The sequence below is a fragment of the Symsagittifera roscoffensis genome, chromosome 2 (assembly GCF_963678635.1).
Source record: "Symsagittifera roscoffensis chromosome 2, txSymRosc1.1, whole genome shotgun sequence".
Lineage (NCBI taxonomy): Eukaryota > Metazoa > Xenacoelomorpha > Acoela > Convolutidae > Symsagittifera > Symsagittifera roscoffensis.
This window is the reverse complement of record NC_087063.1, coordinates 85638249-85661156: the sequence shown is the minus strand read 5'-3', so window position 1 is coordinate 85661156 and position 22908 is coordinate 85638249. Positions and strand designations below refer to the sequence as shown.

The 22908-nt window shown below is 37.3% G+C and overlaps 1 protein-coding gene across 1 annotated transcript in view; it reads right to left on the bottom strand.

The window, feature by feature from the left end:
• Positions 1–201: 201 nt before the first annotated feature.
• LOC134840728 (uncharacterized) overlaps positions 202–22908 on the bottom strand; it is a 486809-nt gene continuing 464102 nt past the window's right edge. The window contains exons 16-22 of the mRNA XM_063856739.1: positions 21671–21732; positions 15569–15663; positions 15304–15353; positions 5951–6113; positions 5741–5793; positions 4883–4996; positions 202–632 (exon numbers count right to left, since the gene is read on the bottom strand). Coding sequence (XP_063712809.1) covers positions 445–632; positions 4883–4996; positions 5741–5793; positions 5951–6113; positions 15304–15353; positions 15569–15663; positions 21671–21732 — 725 coding nt within the window. The 3' untranslated portion in view covers positions 202–444. The remainder of the gene's footprint in view (positions 633–4882; positions 4997–5740; positions 5794–5950; positions 6114–15303; positions 15354–15568; positions 15664–21670; positions 21733–22908) is intronic.

Sequence of the window (22908 nt, the reverse complement as noted above, 5' to 3'; positions counted from 1 at the left end):
ATCCTTATACATAGAGAATTTTATACACTATCCTAATACATGGGAATATCGGCACCGAAGCTCTATCTTAAAACATGGGAGTCACTCACCACCCCCGCCCACTTCAGCCACACAGTTTTTGAAATTGTTTATGCCATTTGGGAATTATGCCATTTGGGAAGTTTTCCGTTGCGATTCTATCATACACGCGAGATAACTCAATGACACAAAAATAACTGTTTATTCGCAAAATATCTGATTAAAACCAATATTCAAATCACAAGCAAAACAATTTAATCAAACTACACAACAAAAAAACAAGCACTCGCTGTTCCTCTTTTCGCGCAACTCCTTTGAAACACTTTTGGAATAAGATCGTAACTATCAGGAAGTTTATACGAGCTCATAAGTTATTCCAAGGAGAGTTGTAGAGAAGAAGAGCGAAACAGTTATACAATTAGTGTTTTAATCTAGCAGAAAGCTAATATCTTCCTTGTTTTTGTTCACGTTTCCACGTGTTGACGAAGTTAAAACTGGCACCGAGCGGCCAGATTCTCCGTCCAATCTGGCAAACTTCGAGCTGTGAGCCTTCTTTTCTTTTCCCACAGGCGGTGCTCTTCTCAATGACGTAGTCGAAGCTACTGTCATAGTATCTGAGAGAATAAAACCACGAAACTCACACCGCAGAATTGATTTTCAAATAGACAGGTAGGAAAACTATTCACCTTCTCATAAAACAACATTAAATTGATAAAAAAAACAAGCACCTGCTGTTTAATTGGTTTTTTTTTTCAAAATTTAAATTGATAAAAAGCTATTTGAATTTCAAGATAACATTGTCACTTTTTTTGATGAAACGGATCGAGTTTAACATCCTCCCCCGTCGAACCTCCTCCCTCCCGAAGCTTTAAGCGATACAAGATTTAAGCACTGATATTTGGAGTCAAGATTCCCAACCCCTGAGAACCTGAGAATACTCTGACAGCCCTAGAATTTTTATGAAAAAAAATTAAATTTAAGTTTACTGAAATTTTTTTTAAAAAATCACAAAAAACGTCATATCTGCAAAACTACAAGGATTGAGCAGTCAAATTCAGAGGCAAGCTTCGCAATCCCTGAGAGCACCCTGACAGTTTCCAACAAAATGATTAAAATCTTCAAAGTTTTGGAATTTTTTAAAATCTTACGTTTTATTGAAATTTTTTTTAAAAATCATAAAAACGTCATATCTCCAAAACTACCAAAAAATTGAGCAGTGTTATTGGGAGGGAACACTCGCAGCGCCTAAGTGCACTCTAACCACCGCCAACTACAGGATTAGGAATTACAAAATTTATGAATTAATTTGGAAACTGGGTTTTATGAAAATTTCTATAAAATCAATGAAGACTTCATATTTCGAAAACCAACAAGATTTGAGCAGTCATATTTGGAGGCAAGATTCGCAACTCCTGAAAACCTCTGAATTATTTGACAGCCCCACTACAGAATTGAAAACTTCGAATTTTAATGAAAAAAAAAATAATTTAAATTTTCGGAAATTTTTTTTGAAAAAATCACAAAAAACGTCATATCTGGAAAACTACAAGGTTTTGAGCAGCCATTCGCAACTACTGACAGAGCTTCACTATCGAGATAGGGATTTCAATTTTGTGAAAATTTTTATATCTAAGTTCTCTGGAAACTTTTGAAAAAACAAACCTAAAAAACGTCATTTCTCAAAAACTTCAAAGATTTGAACAGTCATTTTTAGAGGCAAGCTTTGCGACCCCTGAAAGTACCCCGACAGCGCCCAAATACAGGGTGAAAATTACAAAAAAAAATGAGAATTTTTTTAAAATAAAAATTTCACGAAAATGGCCGTATGAAATAAACACTGAATTTAAACTGGAAAATCGAAAAAAATCTTAACCATTGCAATATATGATATAGCTTAAACGTGAAAAAAATCTTTCACTAAAGATGCAAAATTATCATGCTTAAACATGGGAGATATCTGTCACTCGCATTTAAATATAGTATAGATAGATAGATATAGATACTCAGCTAAATCAAGCGAAGCTTTTAAAGACATTAAGCTTTCTATCATTTAAATGCAGTAGATTTTGGATCAAATTAACATCCCCTCTCCTATGCACCCCTTTCTCAGTGCAGTTCATAAGGGGAGAGAGAGAGAAGACGACTTAAATTCCCTATAATGGGTTTTAAAAAAAAAACAAAATAAACATAAGTTTCATTGAACAATAATTTTCAGTTAGTTATGAGCTGCATGTGAGGCATTTACAGTTTAGAAAGCAAGTAGAGCTAGACATGGTGCAAACAGATTTGGTAGTCCAGAGTGAGATCAGGTAGGAGAGAAGATCCCCTTTAAACTTTCTGGGCTGATCAAAAATGTTGATGTTCGTGTTTCTAGAGATATAACTTGCTTCGTCTACTACACGATAGAAGTAGCCTCTGGATGTAGAAAATTTGCTACTTGAACGACATTGTAAAAATCACTTAATTTTCTTAACGTAAGCCCGCTTTACTAGGAAAAGCAAAAGACAACAAACTTAAATAGTTCGAGCAAAAATAAATATGACCTCACCCTAAGTCCTCAGTTGGTAACATTGAGGAAGCACAGAAAGATGTCGTAGACCAGATCGCTATTCAGAAAACCCAGAAGCCCACTAATTCAATTTTTTGTGGAAAGAGAGAAGCTTACGTAAATTTGTGACCGTTCCAAACCACACTTGGTAACAATATAAAAGAATACTCAAGACACACGAGTTGAGTAAATTGTAATTCACAAAAGGTGAAACAGAGAAAGGAATAGTGTGTTTGATGTAATGAGACTTTTTTGCCAGTTTAATGGATATGTGTGTGTGCATGCCAATCAAGTGAAGAACATATTGTGACGCTCAAATCTTTAACAATTTCAACATGTTCAACATTGTGGCCATTTAAAGCAACAGTAAATGTGTAAAGTCATTGCGAAAACTTAACAGTTTGGTTTTTGATGCATGGAATACCTTGTTGTTCCGTATGGACCACAAGCAGAAGCTATCAACATCTTGCTGAAGGCTATCTTTGCAATTACCACTGAGTTTGGCATCATCAGCAAATAATAAACACAAACAACTAACAGCTTCATCAGGTAAGACAACTATGTAAATTAAAAACAGAAGAGGCCCTAAAACATTCCTTAAGGCACTCCACTTGGAATAGGCAGGGGGGGGGGGGAGTGAAATAACGCTTCCAATACGCACACATTGAAATCTGCCCCTGAGGTAAGATGACATATGATGAATAAAATGGGCGTCAAATGAAAAAGATTCAAGTTTTTGTAATCAAATAGTGCGGTGAACGCGCTCAAAAGCTTTCTGAAAGTCTCAACAAACACAAGCAGGAGTATTGGAATCTCCGTACATGTATAACTGGTCAACAAAGGCAAAGAGTGTTAAGAAATTGTTGACTTGATCCAAAATCTACTGCATTAAATTGATAAAAAGCTCAGTGCGCCTTATCAACATCCCCTTTAATTACTTACCCTACAAAAAACGGAGCCAACAAACAGTTATTAAAGAGCAAATGAACGCAAGAAAAAAGAGGTGGCGTCCCTCATGCTTGAAGGACCGAATGCTTGAAATTAATTTTAGCTTACTGTCAGCCAATCAGAATTGAGTATTCAAAATCTCAAAGTAAAGTATTCAAAATCTCATTAATCTTGATGATTTTCTGAATAGTATTGCGGTTGTAACCCGCAATTTGTAATGTTTTTGAGTATTTTCAACTGATTTAATACATTTTCTGTTAATATTGACTTCGATTTTGTGAGTAAGGCATTTAGGCAATAGAAACGCTTAGCCATTTTGATTGGTTCAAACTTTTCAAGCATTCGGTCCTTCAAGCATGAGAACCCTCCAAAAAAAAACTGACAGTGATATTAATAGAGCAAAACAAACAACACTTTTTAGCGGTCAATTGAACTAGGTTCACAACTAGGTTGACCTCAAACCGAACAAAATAAGACTAACTAATTACAGGTTACGTAGCAGTATTTAGACAACCGCGTATTCCTACTCGTCAGTAAGCAGACAAATACTGTATTAACCAATCAGAATCGAGATGAGAAAGCAAACTTTCGAAATAAATAATTATTACTCATTGATTTCTTCCCTGTCTCGATTCTGATTGGTTGATACAGTATTTGTCTGCTTACTGACGGGAAGAAATACGCGGTTGTCTAAATACTGCAGTAATAATTGGGAGAAAATTCAATATTCGGCTAATAATTTTCGGGGTTTACGAAACTAGACAAACAAATTAGACGATCAGAAAATAACGGAATTTAGACGATAACTTGCGTGAACTTTGTTTAGACTTATATTAACTTTTGGTTGTAAATACTGGTTGTCCAACCACAAATCAGGATATTAATTTCACAGTTGTATAATTTACTTGTTTGATTTAATGTATGTTTCATAATCAACTTACAAAAATAATTTTAATCAGTTCTGTGATCATATACTCTTTTTGCTTTTGTGCAAGTTCATTCAAAACAACAAACGTTGTTGGCCCAGTTCTTGTCGTCTAAATTCGCAAAAATTTGTCGCCTAAATTCCGTTTTTTTAACGGTCGTCTAATTTGTTTGTCGCCTAATTTCCTAGGCCCCTAATTTTCTTCTAATTGGGTTCTGTCAAATGTTTAATATAAACTAAACATGGAATGTATTGTGTTGTAGTATACAATTTATAGTATCTCTGCTTCTTAAAATCTTTCTCTGACTGCTTTAATATTTTTACTATACATGATCAAAAATTTTACATTACACATTGACAAAAGCTCCATCGACGACTAGCTTTGGTCGCATGCTCTACTTCATAATTCATGCGGGAGAAAACAATAAGACTGGTTGGCTTACTTTCCAAGGACTCTCTCTCGTCTTCGTCTTCTTTGATAATAAAGGAGGGCGTCTCCAGTTCGTCTGGGTCATCAGCCCCAAACACTATCTGTGAGTATCGCGCTCTACTTCTCCCTAAACAAACTCAATTGAGCCCTAAGTTTTCTACTATCAACCGAAAACAAACTGATATATACAAAAATTCGAAGATTAGGACCCCATTGGTTTTTGCGTGACTACATAAGAGGCTCACTTTGATATAAATTTGTCATCAAATGACCCAGTAATTTTATCCTACTTTTTGATTAACTGAAAAGACAAAATGATCCGATTATGCTAAATAAATTGCACCATATTAACTATCCTAAAATTCCAAGCAAGTATTGCATTCATCATTTTAGTCTACACAGAGCTGATACTTCGCTTCGCAAACACTAGCGGGAACACGACAAAAAGCAACACTATCAAGTGCAATAAGAAAATTTAGAAATAAGCCTCGAATTAGTAAAAATTCGGCTACGTCTCGGATTCGAACCTGGGAACTACAGATTAAAAGTCTCACACATTAACCACTCAGTCGAAAACTCTTAATTTGTAACAAACACTAGCCACAAAAAAAGCTGAAAACAGATGCCATGCAAGTTCCAATGCTACAGTGAAATTTCTAAATAGGTGAAGACTTTTATTTGCAAGTTAGGTTTGCAAAACAGAAGGTTCATAATAATACACTATGCTGATCTCCAGTGTGAAAATCATCTCAATTAGATAAAAATGCATTTGAAATGATGCTATTTATTCCTATCAACCAATCAAACATTCTAATCTGATTAATGTTTGGAAAATGTAAAGTGGAAAAGAGATAAGACTGATTTCACTCACTTTCTTGCTCCTTCAGTTTCTTCTCCAATTCCTCGATCTGCTCCGCCTGCTTTCTGAAAAATTATCAAATCAAAGACGAAAAAAGTTCAGCTAACCACGAATAAATTTCGAACACCCAGTAGCTGTAGCAACAAAATAAGAAACAACAACAGAAAAAGGAGGGAAACAGCCAATTGTGTCCTTTTGTATTTAGCAGTAAGAAAAACGCACTCTAATTTCTGCTTCAAAGCTAGACACTCGTGTCTCTTGCGCTTGTAGTTGGCGATTGCCTCGTCATACATCTGCTTCATACTCTCTGGCCCGTAAGTCTCCTCCGCCGTCAGAGGCCCCATCGGAATGCGCTTCTTCAGCCCATAGATCTCCTTTTTAAACTCTAAACAGACACAACCACACAATGCTGTCCTTTGACATGTGCAACTTGTTTGAAGGTTTAATGTGATTCAGCTTCCAACTTCTTATAAACATTTAATCAAAACATTACCTTTTGAAGCATTTACAAAGGAGCCAAACGGAGCAAATGCCAAAAAATAACAACACCCAAACGTCCAAAATGAAATTCAATTTCTCGAAAACCAGCCAATAAACACGACTGTCAGCGTCAAACCAGCATTAACACTAAGGAGAGCAAAGACTAAGCAGATGTAATTTGGAAGATTCTGTAGCTCTAATTTTTTGTCAACATTTTTTGGCGACTCAACGGGCCTAATTTCAAGTTTCATGTACTTCCCACTAACACATGAAAATCTATTAAGACAAATATGTTAAGTGAGGTAGTTAACTTATACTACATAAACCGAAACCATTTAAGCCGAAGAAACATAAACGCCAAAAAAACAGACAAAATTACACGAAATCGATGAATTCAATTATCTGCACCATTACAAATGATAGATGTGAAACTCCTAAAAGTTTAAGGAAGCTGAAACTTTGAGAAAAAGACAAGCTGCGAGAACTTAAAAAAGCGGAAACTCGATAGTCCAAATATTGGATTTTTAAAGAGCAGAAAATTTTCAGAACGCAAAAGACACCGCGCTACTGCCTGGACCCGAACACGAGGATTTTGTATTCGTAAGCATGGAAATTATCTTTAGGCTCCATTATTCAAAACAAGGTCCATTTTAAAATAAAACAAGATACCAAAAGATTCACTGATTCTGTTTAAAAAAAGTTGTTAATCTAAACAACTATGTTCCAATTTTAAAAGACTGTTAATTACAAAAGCGGATAAAGTAAAACAACTTAAACAGACTGAGTCACACCTTTCAACTCCATTGTAGAATTGGCGATTCTACTGTATTACATGCCATAGTAACCTGAGTGTAAGATTGATTAGTCATTAAGTAAAGTAGAACAGTAAACAAAGAGCCGAGCTCAAAATAGTTCAATCTTCGAAGAATTCGTCACTCCTATTACAGAAAAAAGAAAAACAACAAAATCAGCGAACCCCTTCAGACGGAAACTAAGGAAGCCAAGGTTATGAAACTCAGAGAGCCGCGACTAGAGATGATTTGACCCGGGCAGATGAAAAACGAGACCCCTCAGACCCATGGGGCGCAAGTGATAACGGTCCCCGGAATTGTAAATGGCCCTATCAGAACTCGGCAACTAGCGGTAGTATTGGGCTCAAATTCTAATATGTTGTAGGTCTCGCTGAGGGAAGCTTAAGTTTAGAACTCCAAACCTCCAGGACCCCCACTTCGGTTTGATGCCCAGTGTAAAAAAACCCACCCCTAACTTCCGGAAGCCGATTTTCGGGCCCCAAGGAACTCAAGGAGCTTGAACTTGGAAGGAAGATAGATAGCGGCAAGATACATCAGACGCTATAATTCGAAACCTTTCCTACGGTTGAATCGGAAGCTGTTGGCACTGGAAAAAACACCCCCTTAGACCGGAACTAGGCAATTTACGCAGAATAATGAACAACAATATACTGATTTTATCGCGACAATAGATACTAGGCCCCACCGCCGGAAAAAGAACCCTTGTAAGTAAACTTTCCCGCTACTTCTTTCTGTGTTAATAGGGTTTTCCCGGGAAAAGTGATAATGGATACTAGAAATGAGATAACTTGGAAAGTATTAATGTAATATGTTTAAAAATTGGTAATTCCGACCTAAAACACACCCTGAACCTGTTCGAGGAAGCTTGACTCCGGTTGACCTTTGGACGTTATGACCCAAAAATTGCATAGAAAACCCTAGGATTAACATAGGAAAGTGGCGTATTCCCCAGCGTAACCCATGGAAATAGGAATCGAACACCTACTAAAAATTGTGAAGAAACTTATCTATTATAGTCTTAAGCTGAATCTGATAGATATAGTTTTATATCGCCATCTTGGAGTAGTAGAATTAATTCAAAGTGGACTCGGTAAATATTGGGTTCAGCTTAGCTTGGCGAATGATCTATTAATAGCAATTCAACTTGACTTTAATAAAGTCCGAGAGGAAATTGGCAGTAGTAGGAACGCGGCGTGGGAATTAGATATCCTAAATAGCATGAAAGGACGAATTACTTGACTCCCCGGAGGAACCTTTTTGGCCTAAATTGACCCCTAATAGACGAACTAAGTTCTCCTGATAGCTAGAAGGTCGGAAACTTTAGATGCTTGACATGAAAAAGCTACCCATGAAAAGGGTCTCTCCCCTACCCTTGGGAGGTCGGAATGTTAACGGGATAAAAAAGACCTTGAGAAAATCATGGTTTGGAGGTTGCTTGAAATCCAGGGTATCTAATCATACCGGGCATCTAATCAGCGTGAAAAGATTGATAAAAACTTAATTGAATACGTGGCTTTGGTGAGAGGAGGGTGCACGTAGTCATAAACATGTGCTGACGGGTGATTTAAGCGGATGTCAGGGTGATTTAAACGGATGTCAGGACTGATAGGGAAAGGCGTGATTTAACTAAGACTAATTGTAAATAAAGATAAGGAAAGAAGAGTACCGGAGAGCCTTCGTGAGTTAGAACACATACACTAAAAGAGCGAACGGTTGGTTCTCAGTTAAAGAGAAAACGATTGTGCGAGCCGAGAAAAATAGTTGGTCCGTGGAGGACAAATACTTGAAGCGAGGCTAGTTGTTTCTCACAATTTAGTAAAGGGTTGAATTAGTAGTGTGGGCGGGTTGCGCTGCTGGAGTAGGCGAGTTTGGAATTATGTCAAGCGAGCATTGACGATAGAGTTAACAAGCCAGTGAACGGAACGAAACGCGGGCTTCGTTATAGAAGTTGTTACATAGTAGTTAGCTAATTAAAGACATTGTTAATTGCTTTCATTTTCCTTGCGACTGAGAATTAACTTATTGTGCCCACGATTTGCTGAACTAGCTAGAAACGCAAGAAGAGAGCCGAAAAAAGCATAAGCCAAGGGGGAAGTTGCGTAATCCTTTGATCGGCCGATTCAGTCTGACCACCAAGATAACCTGTTCGTGATTGTGGATAATATCGTGTCCTTGTTTCCTCCGCTATTACACGGTATGAAGGGTAGAAACACTGTAGTCGCTAAGTAGAATGAAAGCCAGCTTAAAGAAGACGACCCCCCGAGAAATTCTACATTGGCTCTCATGGGTAGGCTTTCTTGATCGAGCGAAAAACTATCTTTGCATTCGGCAACAACGAGTGTTAGACTAATTGACTGAATCACGAAAAAGAAAATCGATCGGGACAATCTAAATGCACACGGAGTGTTATTCAAAGCAAAAATAGACAATCTGTGGTGATAATCTGTTGTACAAATCTGTTGCACAATCTGTAGTGCAAAAATAGCCTAATTGTTGTGATAAACTTATTAAATAGTTTCAGGTTATTATGAATTGAAAGGGCAGCCGTGGTGGCCCTTAATAAATTAAATGGTTATTGTTATTGGAGCAAGCTCTCTACATCATTCCCTCGAGAAGTGGTGAAAGACACAAGCAAAATTGTCCAAAAATCGAGCAAAATTTATCCCTAAATCAGAAAAAATAATCCTGTGGCACGATATTGTGAACGAGCTGCTCCCTGTCACCTCCGGAAACAGTGTTTGACGGACCTACGTCCTCCATTCAACCCCCGGAGCTATCGCTTGGATACGGCCGACGACTTTTGGAGTTTGACTTTTGGACTTTTGAATCCCTGTAGTTTGGACGTTTGCGTCTGCAGGCGGTATCTTCTCGTATTACCTTCTCTCATTCACTTCTTATTCTTATTCCTCTCTTCCTACTGGATTATCTTCTTGCACTGCAATGGATGGTCACCAGAAACGCGATTACTTTCCAACAATAGAAGAACTTGTACACGCCAACGCCGAACACTTCAATAAAATCACATCCGAGCAAACCAAAGAAAGCCTACTATGCCTCCTACGGGAGTCCAAATCACAGTTACGAACGGCAAACAGGCACCAAGAACTTCTACTGAACATTCCCAAACTTGAAAATTCCATTAATGATCTTTCCACCCAGGTCAAAGCAAGTTGTTCAGCAGAAGCCAAAAGTGAAAGCAAAAGAGTGAAAAAGTCTCTGATGGAAATCACAACCAAAGTCAATGGATTAACCTCCACCACAAACCCAGCTGATTTTCCTCCTCCTGACAACGATGAACATCGAAAAGAATCAGTAGTAATACTGAACGTGCCCGAAGTGACAGATTTCAAGTCTCCATCTGATAGACTCCTCAAAGAAAACTCAAATGTAGAAAAAGTTCTGAAGATTGTGAAGTGCGCGGATGCTGTCATCACTGATGTATACCGTAGAGGCTCATTAATCAAAAACGCAAGAAAGCCTCGTCCTCTCATCGTCCAATTTCACAATGCAATAACCGCCAAACGGGTCAAGGCTTCCTCTGGCCTGCTCAAGGACTCCTCCTTCTTCCTTCGAGGCGACTGCACCAAAGAAGAAAGAAATAAGAGGAAGCACTGCTTAAAACACGCTACCTTCTCTCTCCAAAGGGCATCAGGAAAGAAGACATGAAAATCAAAAATCATACTCTCTACTATAAAGACAAACAGCTTGACACACTAGCCGATGTTGACACTCTCCATTCCACAATCTCTCAATTGTGACTGACAACTCCGAGGAACAATATTTCCCTGATGATGATGAATGTCCAAAGCCTTCTTAGTCTTCAGAGAAGATTACCGTATCTGAATTTTTTCACTTCTTACAACCCTGATATCCTCTTACTATCAGAAACATGGCTAGACAGTAACCACCCTGATATGAGTGTCTTTCCTGCGAGCAACTATAATATTATCAGTCGGTCAGATCGAACAAATGGGGCGCACGGAGGCGTCCTCATTGCTGCCAATAATTCTGTATTTAATAGTGTTGACTTCACCAGCATTGGAGTTGAAAAAGACTTTGCCTGTGCCTGTATCATCACATTCCACTCTACAATGTTGTTGATTATCACGGTTTATAATCCGCCAAGAAGCAGCAACTATGCTATTTCGCCGCAGACTCTGAGTAGCTGTTTATCTGAATATTTTACCCTGTTTACAGAATCTTTCAATTCCTCAAATAGTCTTCACTATGAAACTTTAATACTCGGTGACTTCAATTTCCCTGATACTGACTGGCCGACCTATCAATCAACCAAAGCTGTTGACCTTCCTTTCCTTAACTGGTGCCAGGAGAATAATCTCCAACAAGTTCTGTCCTTCCCGACCCACAATTAAGGCAATCTTCTGGATATTATACTTGTAACCAACACTGATATAATAGAACACATCGAAAACCCGAAATGGAGCAACCTATCAGATCATGCTGGTGTACTGTTTCAACTCTCGAAAAGCCACTACAATACAGCCGTCATCTCCAATCAACAGCTAGCCTGGAGCTCCTTCAATCCTGAACGTTTCGCCCTATCCCTCCCACCCATTACTCGTGTGGCACAGGCCATTGACTGTATGTCTTTGAATGATTTCAGTGCAGAATGGACTAGCATGGTCCACAATGCACTTTCTTCTACGGTCCCTCGTAAACGCAAGAAACGCGCCACTAGGCCTTTTTATTATTCCTCTCACACAATGCACATGCTTAATAAACTAGAAACCTTGGAGAGGAAGAAGCACAAATTGAACTCAATCTTCAATGAAGAGTTCCTACACGCTACAAGAAACAATTTTCTCGAGTCGGCAGAGCTCGATAAAGTCGTTCTGCTAAAAGACATCTGCTGGATGTCTACATCAGAAGCTTTTAAGTTTCTGAAACGATTCTCGGGGAAAGCCCCCCTGCCATCTAAACTCACCTGGGAAACTAAATTCGCAACCGATGACCGGAACAAAGCCGATCTTTTCAATGGATTTTTCGCTTCCGTGTTTAATCCAATTACAACAGATAATCCTGAACCACCTGGTGACCAACAACTCAGTATATTTTTGAATGATTCAAACTTCGATGTAAAAAAAGTTGAAACACTCTCGTCGAAATGCCCTGATTCACATTCTCAGTCTTACGATGGCCTTCCGTCCTGCCTGTATCACAACGCCTCAGCAGTATTAGCCCCTTTTGCTTACATTCTTTTCTCCTTTGTTCTATCCTCTTGTGTGTGGCCCACTACATGGAAATGCAGTTACATAACACCTATCTTCAAAGATGGCTCTCGGTCTCTTATTTCCAATTATCGCCCCATTAGCATTCTACCTCGGCTCTCTCTCATTCTGGAGCGACTAATTTTCAACTTTCTTTATCCTAGAATAAAGTCGCAGTTGTCCAAGCAACAACACGGCTTCCGAAAACATCGATCCACGGTTACTCAACTACTAGCCTATCTTGACAATATCTACAATCAACTTGAGAACAATAAGAAGCCCTCCGCGGTATACTTCGATTTTCAAAAAGCATTCGACAAAGTGCCTCATGTCGTTTTATTGCACAAACTGAAAAAAATGGGCCTCGACCCAAGTTTCATTGAACTCATCCGGAGTTACCTCGCTGACAGAACTCAATGTGTGAACATTAACGGGGTTCTCTCTTACATTGCTTCGGTTACTAGTGGTGTTCCTCAAGGGAGCGTCCTAGGTCCGTTGTTATTCATTATATTCATTAATGACCTCCCAGACTAATGTAAATACTCCGACTGTTTTCTGTTTGCCGATGATAGCAAAATGATTTCGACAGAATCACCCATAGCAAAGAATCTACAACACGATATTGATAATTTCCTTGCTTGGTCTATCGAGAACTCAATGACTTTTCACCCAGACAAGTGTAAAACGATGTTATTCGGAAAAACTGACGACACATATCAACTCACAATTGGAAATCATCAGATATCGACCGTCTCTTGCATCAAAGACATTGGTGTATGGGTGGCCGATGACCTGTCGTGGAGACCGCATATTGAAAAAAAGTTAGCTTCAGCCAACAGGAGTTTGTTCGTGTTGAAAAAAAAACATCCCAATTACCTGCCCCACCACTACCAAACTCCAACTTTATAAGTCATGTGTTCTCTCAGTTATTCTTTATGCTTCTCAAACCTGGTTCCCAGACCTTACCAGTATCCGCAAGCTAGAAGCGTTCCAATGTAGAGCGCTAAGATGGAGTACACGCAACTACACAGCTCCTTACAACATTCTACTCCGTGTGACAAATATGTTGCCTATTTCTCTCATCCACCAACTCAATGATCTCACCTCACCCTTTTCAACAAACTTCTCAACGACAAATTAGATTTTGATTTGTTCCACTTTGTCTCTTATGCACCGGAAATGGCCGGTCACCGATCCTCCGATACAGTTATGTTTGAGATCCGACGCAATAGGAAACGACGAACTGGGGAGTCCTTCTTTAATCGTGTGGTGAAACTTGCGAATCATTTTCTCGCCCATCCTGGTCTTGGAATCGACATTTATGATAGTCCCGCTACCTGCCGCTACCTTCAGGAGAAACATTCAAACATTTCTATTCAATATCACAGCGAATGCATACTCAATGCAAAAATCGTGCTCTTGGTTTATTAACTAAAATTGTTCTACTTGTACGTCTTGATTTTGTTATTACATTTCTTTATACCTTCATGGAAGGAATTTAAGTCTTTCTGTTGTTGTTGTTAAAGCAAAAATAGACAATCTGTTTCTATTGGGAGCCGAACTAGAAAGTGTTGGCAATTCGAACTGGATCAACTATGTTGAGTTCAGAATGATGCATCCGAGGAAAGAGCCGATGAACTACTGTGGTCCCAGACAAGACGGAGCTGTCATTCATGACCTGACATTCATGAAGCTGGAGATAGGTGCAATAACTGAGAAAGTAGCAGTTATGGTTGACGAGAACTTGTTCAGACACATGTTAATTGGTCTCAGCACGCTGAAGAGAAAATCAGAAACCAGAGTGGACTATCAACGGCGCTGTACTAATGCGGGCGGTAGCTCGGTGCCAAGATATTGGCCCTCCTTTGGACGAAAGCAGGATGTGGCAGAGTATGGCCCACTCCGAAGATTTAAAAAAAGCCGGAAGGATAAGTTATTGCATCCAGACCAGAACGGACGGACAAGCGGTGAGTTTTGCGACGAACTAGCGAATATTGAAATTGACAATTAACAGATTTCAATTTGAAATCTTATGGATTGCTTGAGCTCCTCAGGTACGGTGCCCCTGTCCGTAAGTTCAATGGAAAGTCTAAGGGAACTTTCGCAAGGAAAGAACGAAAGGTAAAAGCACTTGGATACAAACAGGCGATGGTTGAGGTTGAAAGCTTCAAGGAGGTGATCACATTGATCGTAGTCGGCAACAGCGAGCTTGACGCCCATGTGATCCTCTTTGCCCAGGAGCTCAAGTAGCGCTATGACCTACTTGTGAACGAGAAGAAATCAATGATCTGCCACGAGAGTGATGCTATGCAGCCAGTCCCACTTACGTTCGAGAGGCTGCCGAAGAAGGTGACAATGGCACCGGATGAAGAAACGATTGGCACAAAAATGATGAGTACGTTGCATAAAGAGAAGAAAGTCGATGAACCGAAGACGCCATGTACGAGTATGGTCGACTAGTATATCTGCGTTACACTTTAGATGTAGTTGTACTAACAAGCATCAGAAAACAGTTACTCGAAACATGTACTGTGATGATAGTCAAACTGATCAAACGTCTCATCAAGGATGTCACATTTTCAAATTTAAAAAATCAGTTTGTAAAAAAAATCTTCATATTTCGCTTCCAACTTAGAAAGCTATTAAGTATTTATTACCAACCAGTCATGATCCATAACAAAATCCCAAACAACTCATAACTAAATTGTTTTTGCTAACTGATTAGTTTAAATGACAGAACAACTTTGAAAACAATCTGAAAAGTTAATTGACAAAATAAAAAACTAATCAGTTTCGTTAAAAAAAACGTCATCGGCCAAGTAAAACAGGGCAAAACACACATTTTTAGGGTTTCGACCAAAAAACGGCACGTCTTTTGAAGTGCGCTCCAGAATCAAAATGATTAAGTATTGACACACAAATTGCGCAGCAGTCTTTCCTCTGCTAAAAACACTCTTGTGCTGTTGCCACCAAAGTAAAAAATGTGAATTTAGTTTAGTACAGCCTTCTGCAAAAGAAGATGCCACCAGCAAATGAGCAAGGACACCCTTTTTACCTTTGATCTCTTTGTTCAGCCACTCTTCCCTTCCTTCGCTGTCGGACAGTCTGAACACAACAGACATACTCATTATTTCATGCACAACATTTGCCTCAACCTTAAATCACATCACTATTCTTGAATCATTTCAAATCCTATTCACGAGAAGAGTCATTCGAATTGTATTCGTCGCTAATGATATGTTAGATAAACTATCTCCCAACTGATGAAGTATTTTAAGTATCGGCAGTGTGAAAGAGACTACTGCATGAAGTATACTGACTGTAGCTCCAACTTCTCTATCTGCTCTTTCAGCCGAGGGAACTCCTTCAACATCCTCTTTTTCTCCTCCTCCTCCTCCTCCTTCAGAAACTGTTTCTGCAAACAACAAAACAAAACACATGCCCAGCGCTCATTCAACTCAACTATTCTTATTCAGGTCAAGCACAAGCAGCAAAAAAATCGATTTAGAACATGTTGCAGACCAATTGTTAAATACCTAAAAATCTTCACTTTTGAATAATGGAGATTATCAATAAATAGTTTTCATCGGATTTATTGGTTTATTTTTCAAGTCATTCAAGTTTTTCGTCACCTTTACACTTTTGTTGTTCGATAGTAGAGTTTCCGTTCATTTTAGAAACGGAAAAGAACGGAACTTAAAATGATTCTTTTCAAACCGTGAAAAAAAAAGTGAGCGTGAACTAAATTATAATTTTCTTCTGAAAAACAACGAAAAAAAACCACAAGCACCTATGAAAACAATGCAAAGACAAAATCTTGAAGGAATAAGAAAAACTGTAAAAGTTTTTTGAAAAAACATCAACTCTTCCGCAAAATTTCTTGAAACGCGATTACTCGCACATAATCGGAACAAACTGAATAGATTTGAATCATAGGCAAGTCGTAGGCATCCAAGCTGACAAAAATAAGCAGACAAGCAAAACTATATTGTAAACTTTATTGTATACACAGAGGCGAAGCAGAGCTCTACACCGCTTGCGCGAAATCATAAAAATAGCATTGCAAGCTGGCAGACAGCAAAGCAAGGAAGAGCCTTCTATATCGTCAAATCTTGTAAAATCACTGTTATCTATAAGAAACCAGGAAACAAAAAATGGAGCTCATTGAACGCCTAGACAGAATTATAGAAATTATAACTACTGAAACGATGCACACAATCTGTGGTGATATCAATTTTGATGTTTTCTATAGAGAAACTAGTCAAGGAAGAACATAGGAAGGTAGAAGAATCTAATGGACTCGAGCTGGTGTTCAAAGAGCCTAACCGGCTTCGGCTGACTGACCAATCTGCTAGTTGCGATGATCAATCTGCCTTTTAGAAAACGTTAATCTTTATTTTTACTTAATCTGATATTTTACAACATCAAATGTTAGTTATCATTACTCAATCGAAGTTCAGTTGAGTTTGATTTCCATTACTAGAGTTTCCAAAGGTATATCGTCACCTATCTTTTTTATCATGTTTAACAAGTACAGAACTTTCACCTAAGCACAAATTTGCTCAACTTATAAATCAAGGTGATGCAAATACCACGTACAAAGGAATTAGAGAATTGTTCACCAAATGTATTGACCGTTAAGCGCCAAAAAAATCAAAAAGCCAAAGAGCGTCACTTCAATCAGAGGGTTTTCAATTTTAAAAAAATTTTATATTCATTTACTTCCGCAAAATGACGCGAAGTCGTAGTATTAGTAGTAGAAATTTATCAACTACATTCGGAGCTTCATCTAAATGAGCTTTTAATTTTTGAAAACTCTAAGCTAATAAACACTGATTGAAGATCCCTATGTTGTAAAAAAAAACACAATTTACCATCATAACCTAGAGCTAACTACTCAGAGGCCGAACATGGCATCACGGGTTCGACTTCTAAAGTCCTTACCCGATACTCGGAGACGGGCTGGTTTTATGGGGTACCCGATGAATAGGGGAGTAGTGTGGGTCGGGAAAAAGCAGTGGGTACGAAGATGGAAGAAAAGGGTTTTAAAAAATTTAGAATTCGTTTAAATTAATTTTAATTTTCTTATTTGAAAAAAGCATGTTTGTCTAGCGGTAATAAGCGTGACTTTCGTCCCAATTGATGGGGTTCAATCCCCTGCAGGTGCAATCATTCCTCCTGGCATAGCCAAAACATTTTTAAAAAAATAATTTTTATTATTCATTTTAAAACAAACTCTTGTGTTTCTAGTTAAGATCTCATTAGCTACCCTTTCCGGAGGTTTCTTGACTAATGTGTTTTGTTATGTAAATTTTACTATTGGAGAATGTTTTTTTTCTTCTTGGGGGGTTGGAACCTCATACCTCCCAAACAATCGGTATTTAAGCTAACCTCTAATCAACTGCTGCTTTCATTAGATTACTTTCACACAAAATATTGTAAGCAAAGTTGTCAGGCAGTAATGGCTGCGCTGTGATAAACACAAAAACTCATTCTATCTGAAATTGTCAAAAACAAACAAAATCATTAAATACAAATAATTTCAAAGTAAAACAAAGTAAGAGTCAATGAAAGCAAGACAAATGTTTTATTTTTGAAAACTGCAATTTTGGAATTTCAAAGTAAAAATATATGACCCTAGAGCTCATTGAACTTCAAGCTAAATTTATGACTGACACTTCTTTTTAATGAACCAATTGTGAGAAAGCTGCTTTTTAATGAACCAATTGTGAGAAAGCTGCTTTTTAATGAACCAATTGTGAGAAAGCTGCTTTTTAATGAACCAATTGTGAGAAAGCTGCTTTTTAATGAACCAATTGTGAGAAAGCTGCTTTTTAATGAACCAATTGTGAGAAAGCTGCTTTTTAATGAACCAATTGTGAGAAAGCTGCTTTTTAATGAACCAATTGTGAGAAAGCTGCTTTTTAATGAACCAATTGTGAGAAAGCTGCTTTTTAATGAACCAATTGTGAGAAAGCTGCTTTTTAATGAACCAATTGTGAGAAAGCTGCTTTTTAATGAACCAATTGTGAGAAAGCTGCTTTTTAATGAACCAATTGTGAGAAAGCTGGACTTTTTTTATTAGAAGTCAATGAAGTTTTTCGTCACCTTTACACTTTTGTTGTTCGATAGTAGAGTTTCCCTTCATTTTAGAAACGGAAATGAACGGAACTTAGAATGATTCCCTTCAAACCGTGAAAAAAAGTGAGCGTGAACTAAATTATAAATTGCTTCTGAAAAACAACGAAAAAAACCACAAGCACCTATGAAAACAATGCAAAGACAAAATCTTGAAGGAATAAGAAAAACTGTAAGAGTTTTTTGAAAAAAACATCAACTATTCCGCAAAATTTCTTGAAACGCGATTACTCGCACATAATCGGAACAAACTGAATAGATTTGAATCATAGGCAAGTCGTAGGCATCCAAGCGGACAAAAAATAAGCAGACAAGCAAAACTCCGACCAAGATTTTGGTAACATCGTAACATACAAAGAAAAAATTCTGGTGGAATTCCCACTACAGACCTTTATCCTCGCAAGTATGTCTGTTACTCCACGCTACAGTTGCGCACTAACACCTTGATAATGTATACACAGAGGCGAAGCAGAGCTTCACACCGCTTGCGCGACATCATAAAAATTGCATTGCAAGTTACCAGACAGCAAAGCAAAGGAGAGCCTCTAAGTCCGAAAGAATTGTTAAAATTTTGGAAAACCATGACTAAAAAACTTCAAATTGCTTTCAGTAGAGATGTTCTTCTTGCGGTAAACATGTCCAAAAACACAATCGACGGCGATTAATGAAAATTCAAAACAATTAATCGAGCGGCAGCTGAGCGCAAAACGTTCGGCTTAAGTCCCCTAGAAACAAAAACAGAATTGCCATCATGAAAGATGAAGTCAAAGTTAATAAACACAGCAAACAGACAGTTCAAAAAGTGGGGATGAACGCAAAGAAACAGAGAAAAGCTGACTTTTTTCATCACCCTGATCCTTTTGGAGATAATGGGTGATGCTAATTGAGCATTCAGCTGCGAAAGTAGGAAAACATAATCAATCAGCATCACCCATCCTCTCCAAAAGAGTCAGGGTGATGAAAAAAAGTGTCAACCATAATAGATTCGTGAAACTCAATATCTGCAACGTGATTTGTTTTAACTTCGAACGCTTGCGATAAGCAGGCGTATAAAAATCGGACTAATTTTTTTTTAGATTAACAAGTAGTTTAACAAAATCAATTGAGCCTTTGACACCTCGGTTCGTTATTCTTGGAATATACTCTTTTTGGCTTAACAACTTGTTGAACATAATCAGTCGGCATATTGGTTCTTAAAGAATTTCAATTTTTAGCGTCTCTGACACACTTAGTCTGCCTATAACGAGTACGCCTGAGAAGGCAGAGGACCTGGTTTCAAATCTGAAGACAACCAGTTTTTTTTTTAAATAGAAGAGTTTCGTTTCAAAAAGTTTTGTCTATTATTTGTCTTTTATGTTTTTGTCTTATTCAGCTCATCTAATATTTAGCTCATCTAAGATTTTACTTACTGTATGCAAGCTTCATTGTAGCTGCCTTAAGTTTTTTTATTTCCTGCATGTTGTAATTATATGATTCGAAATTCTACGAATTACTAAAAATTCGGCTACGTCTCGGATTCGATCTGCCACCAAGAGATTATGAGTCTAACGCACTAAACACTCAGGCTTAATACTTCTTCACAAACGCTAGCGATATGAAAGTTCCACTTAATGAACACTTTTTTGCCAGTAAGGTTAGAAAAAAAGAAGGCTCGTACTATCTAACAGCTTGCTAGTATAAAAACTCATTGTAGAAAAAAAATCGCGAAAAACAACCACCAGCACTAAATAGCCTTTTGATTATTGGGCAAGTAAAAAGCCGACAAAAGTTGGGCAGACCAGTTAAGCCAAAATTTCAAAAATATAAAGTAAGTTAAATACTGAAACTTTTAAAAACCATCACCCGTAAATGAATCAAGCTTACTAAGCCGTTTTACCAACTCAGATTTCCAAAATCCAAAATGCTAAAATCACAAAAAGAACTAATGTCAATTCTAGTAAGCTTGTTTAAATAAGCAGAAAAGTCTATGTATTGGCAAATAAGCCGTCTATGCTTTGGCAAATAAACCATCGAACACTAAGCAGGTAAACAAAGTAGAAGTAAATAAACAAGAAAACAAAGTAAGTAAACAAGAAAAAGAACAGATAAACAAAGTAACACAAAAGAAACAAGGCCCGACCAAGATTCAAGCTCAAGACCCTCGGTTGCAATAGCGCCCATATTACCGCTAGACCAAGTGAGAAAGATCCTCGAAGTCGTTTAAGTTCGAACAACATAGCCAACAGACAACTGGAAAAGAGTCAAAAACAGGGGAACAGATTAAAAACTGACTTCAAGGGAAAAACTATATGGCCGTAAAGCTCTTTGAATTCCAAGATACATTTACAATACCACTTTTTAGATACAACTAACTCAATTCGAGAAAACTGTAGGTAAATTCTGTATTCCGTTGAGAAATCTGAAAATTGAAATCTCTTCCGAAACTAGAAGTCGATCCCATTTTCGTCGTGACATTTCCACTTTTGTTTTTAGATAGTGAAGTTTGCCGTCAGTTTTACAAAGCAAATGAACCGAACTTTAAGACTTGACTAGGTTCAATGACTCTAATAAAAGCAAATTCAATTTCTTACAGATTTGTACGAAAAGGTGATTACTGGAAAAAAAAATCTCAAAAAACTCAATTTCATACATGCTAAAAAAAAACAAGGTGCGGCGGGGATTCAGACTCTAGACCTTCGGGTGCAATGGCACTGCATTACCTCTAGAACAACTGAGAACAATCCTGAAAATTGTTTAAATTCAATTTAAAAAAAAAACAAGTTCAAATTCTTTCAGATTTGTAAGTTGTTTTTTTTTTGGAAAAAAACGCCTAGCACTCGTTACAAGTCACGTGCTCTCACAGCTCAAAAAACAATCTATTTTTTTTCTAAAAACTAAACTTTAAAACCATACAATTTTTGAACTTCTGTTACAGTAGAGCAAAATTTGAAAACTCTTGAAAAGACTTTAGAAATTAAAAAAAAAATTGGCATCAACAAAACTTAGATAAGTGTTTTCACTCAACTGAAATAAGTGTCTTCACTTTGTTGTTTGACGCTCAAAACATCTTTTTCGAATACGAATTACAATAAAACGCCTATGTTCGACTCAAGGTCTTTATGCTAAGGCGGTCTTTATACACCACGCTCAATCACATGCAAGCTTGCTATTACGTAGCTAAAACTTTGACACAAAAAGACAAATCTAGATCATAGATTGACCCCATTATTGATGGGCCAAAAAAGAAATTCCCTCTCTCCAAATTAGAACTTATAATCTGAGTGTGTCTCTTATTCACTCCTCACCCTTCCTTCGTCGTCATTCAACATGTCTCTGAAGTTGGCAAACTTCTTCGGCTTGCTTGTTTCTAAAACAAAGGCAACATCAAAACAATACTACACAAACTGAAACAACTTTTAGTAAATCTTCTCTTATTTCACAATTATTTGGGTTTTTGAAGTGTTTTTTTTTGCAGTAGGCAGCTAAAGTTTACCGAATTCTTATGATATAATATAACTCAATGCGTTGGATTGCTTTATGTTCACCCATGTTTTCACGATTTGATAAAATTTCACTGCATTTTGTGGTGAACAAGCTACTATAGTGCTACAAAAAACATCCGGATAAAATGAACTATAACAGGAATTTTCAAGTCACTTTTCTCAATGTTGGTTTCATTCGGCCAAACAATGCAGAGGGCAAATGCTTAGAAATTTACCAACTTTTTTGTGAATAAAAATTACTTCCATAAAATAGGTCAATTCATTTGGCTCAAAATTAGTGAGTTGAGCAGGGTCAATTATAGTTATTCTTACACTTATTGACCCTGTCTAACTCCCTAAGTTTTAATTAAATGAATTGAACTTTTCATGGAAAAAATTTTGGTTCACTATTTCGCAAAAAAATGCCCCGCAAAAAGCTGGTAAATTTTTAAGCATTTTTGTCCTCACGATGTTTTGGCCACATATAACCAAATTTGACAAAAATGAGTTTTGAAAGGTAAGTTCATTTTATCGGGTTATTTTAATTCAGCTCTATAACACAGTGCCGATTTAAATTATCCGGACAAAATGAAGAAAACTTGAATTTTCAAACGCGCTTTTCTCTATTTGGTTAGAAATTCGACAAAAAATGAAGAGAAAAAAGTTCCTTAGAGTTTCATTAGAATTGATATGGTGCAATTTTTTCTCCAAAAATCTCAGCCAAAATTTTACCCCAAAAATGGGTCTTTTTGGCTTTTTTCAATTAATCAAAAATTACGCTGAAACTTTTTTGTTAATTGATGAGGAATATATATCACAAGAAGTCTCGTACACAGCCCAATAAAGTTCTAGAAGGTTTAAATCTCCAAAAACCTGTATAAGTGAAAAAAAATTTGCTTGATAATCAAGAAGTGTGATTTTTACTATATAAAACCAAAAACCTTAATTAAATTTTTACTATATAAAACCAAAAAACAAATTTTAAACAATTTACTCAAATTTTTGGAGATTGAACTCTTCTAGAACTTTATTGGGCTGTTTAAAAAGCCTCTTGTGATATA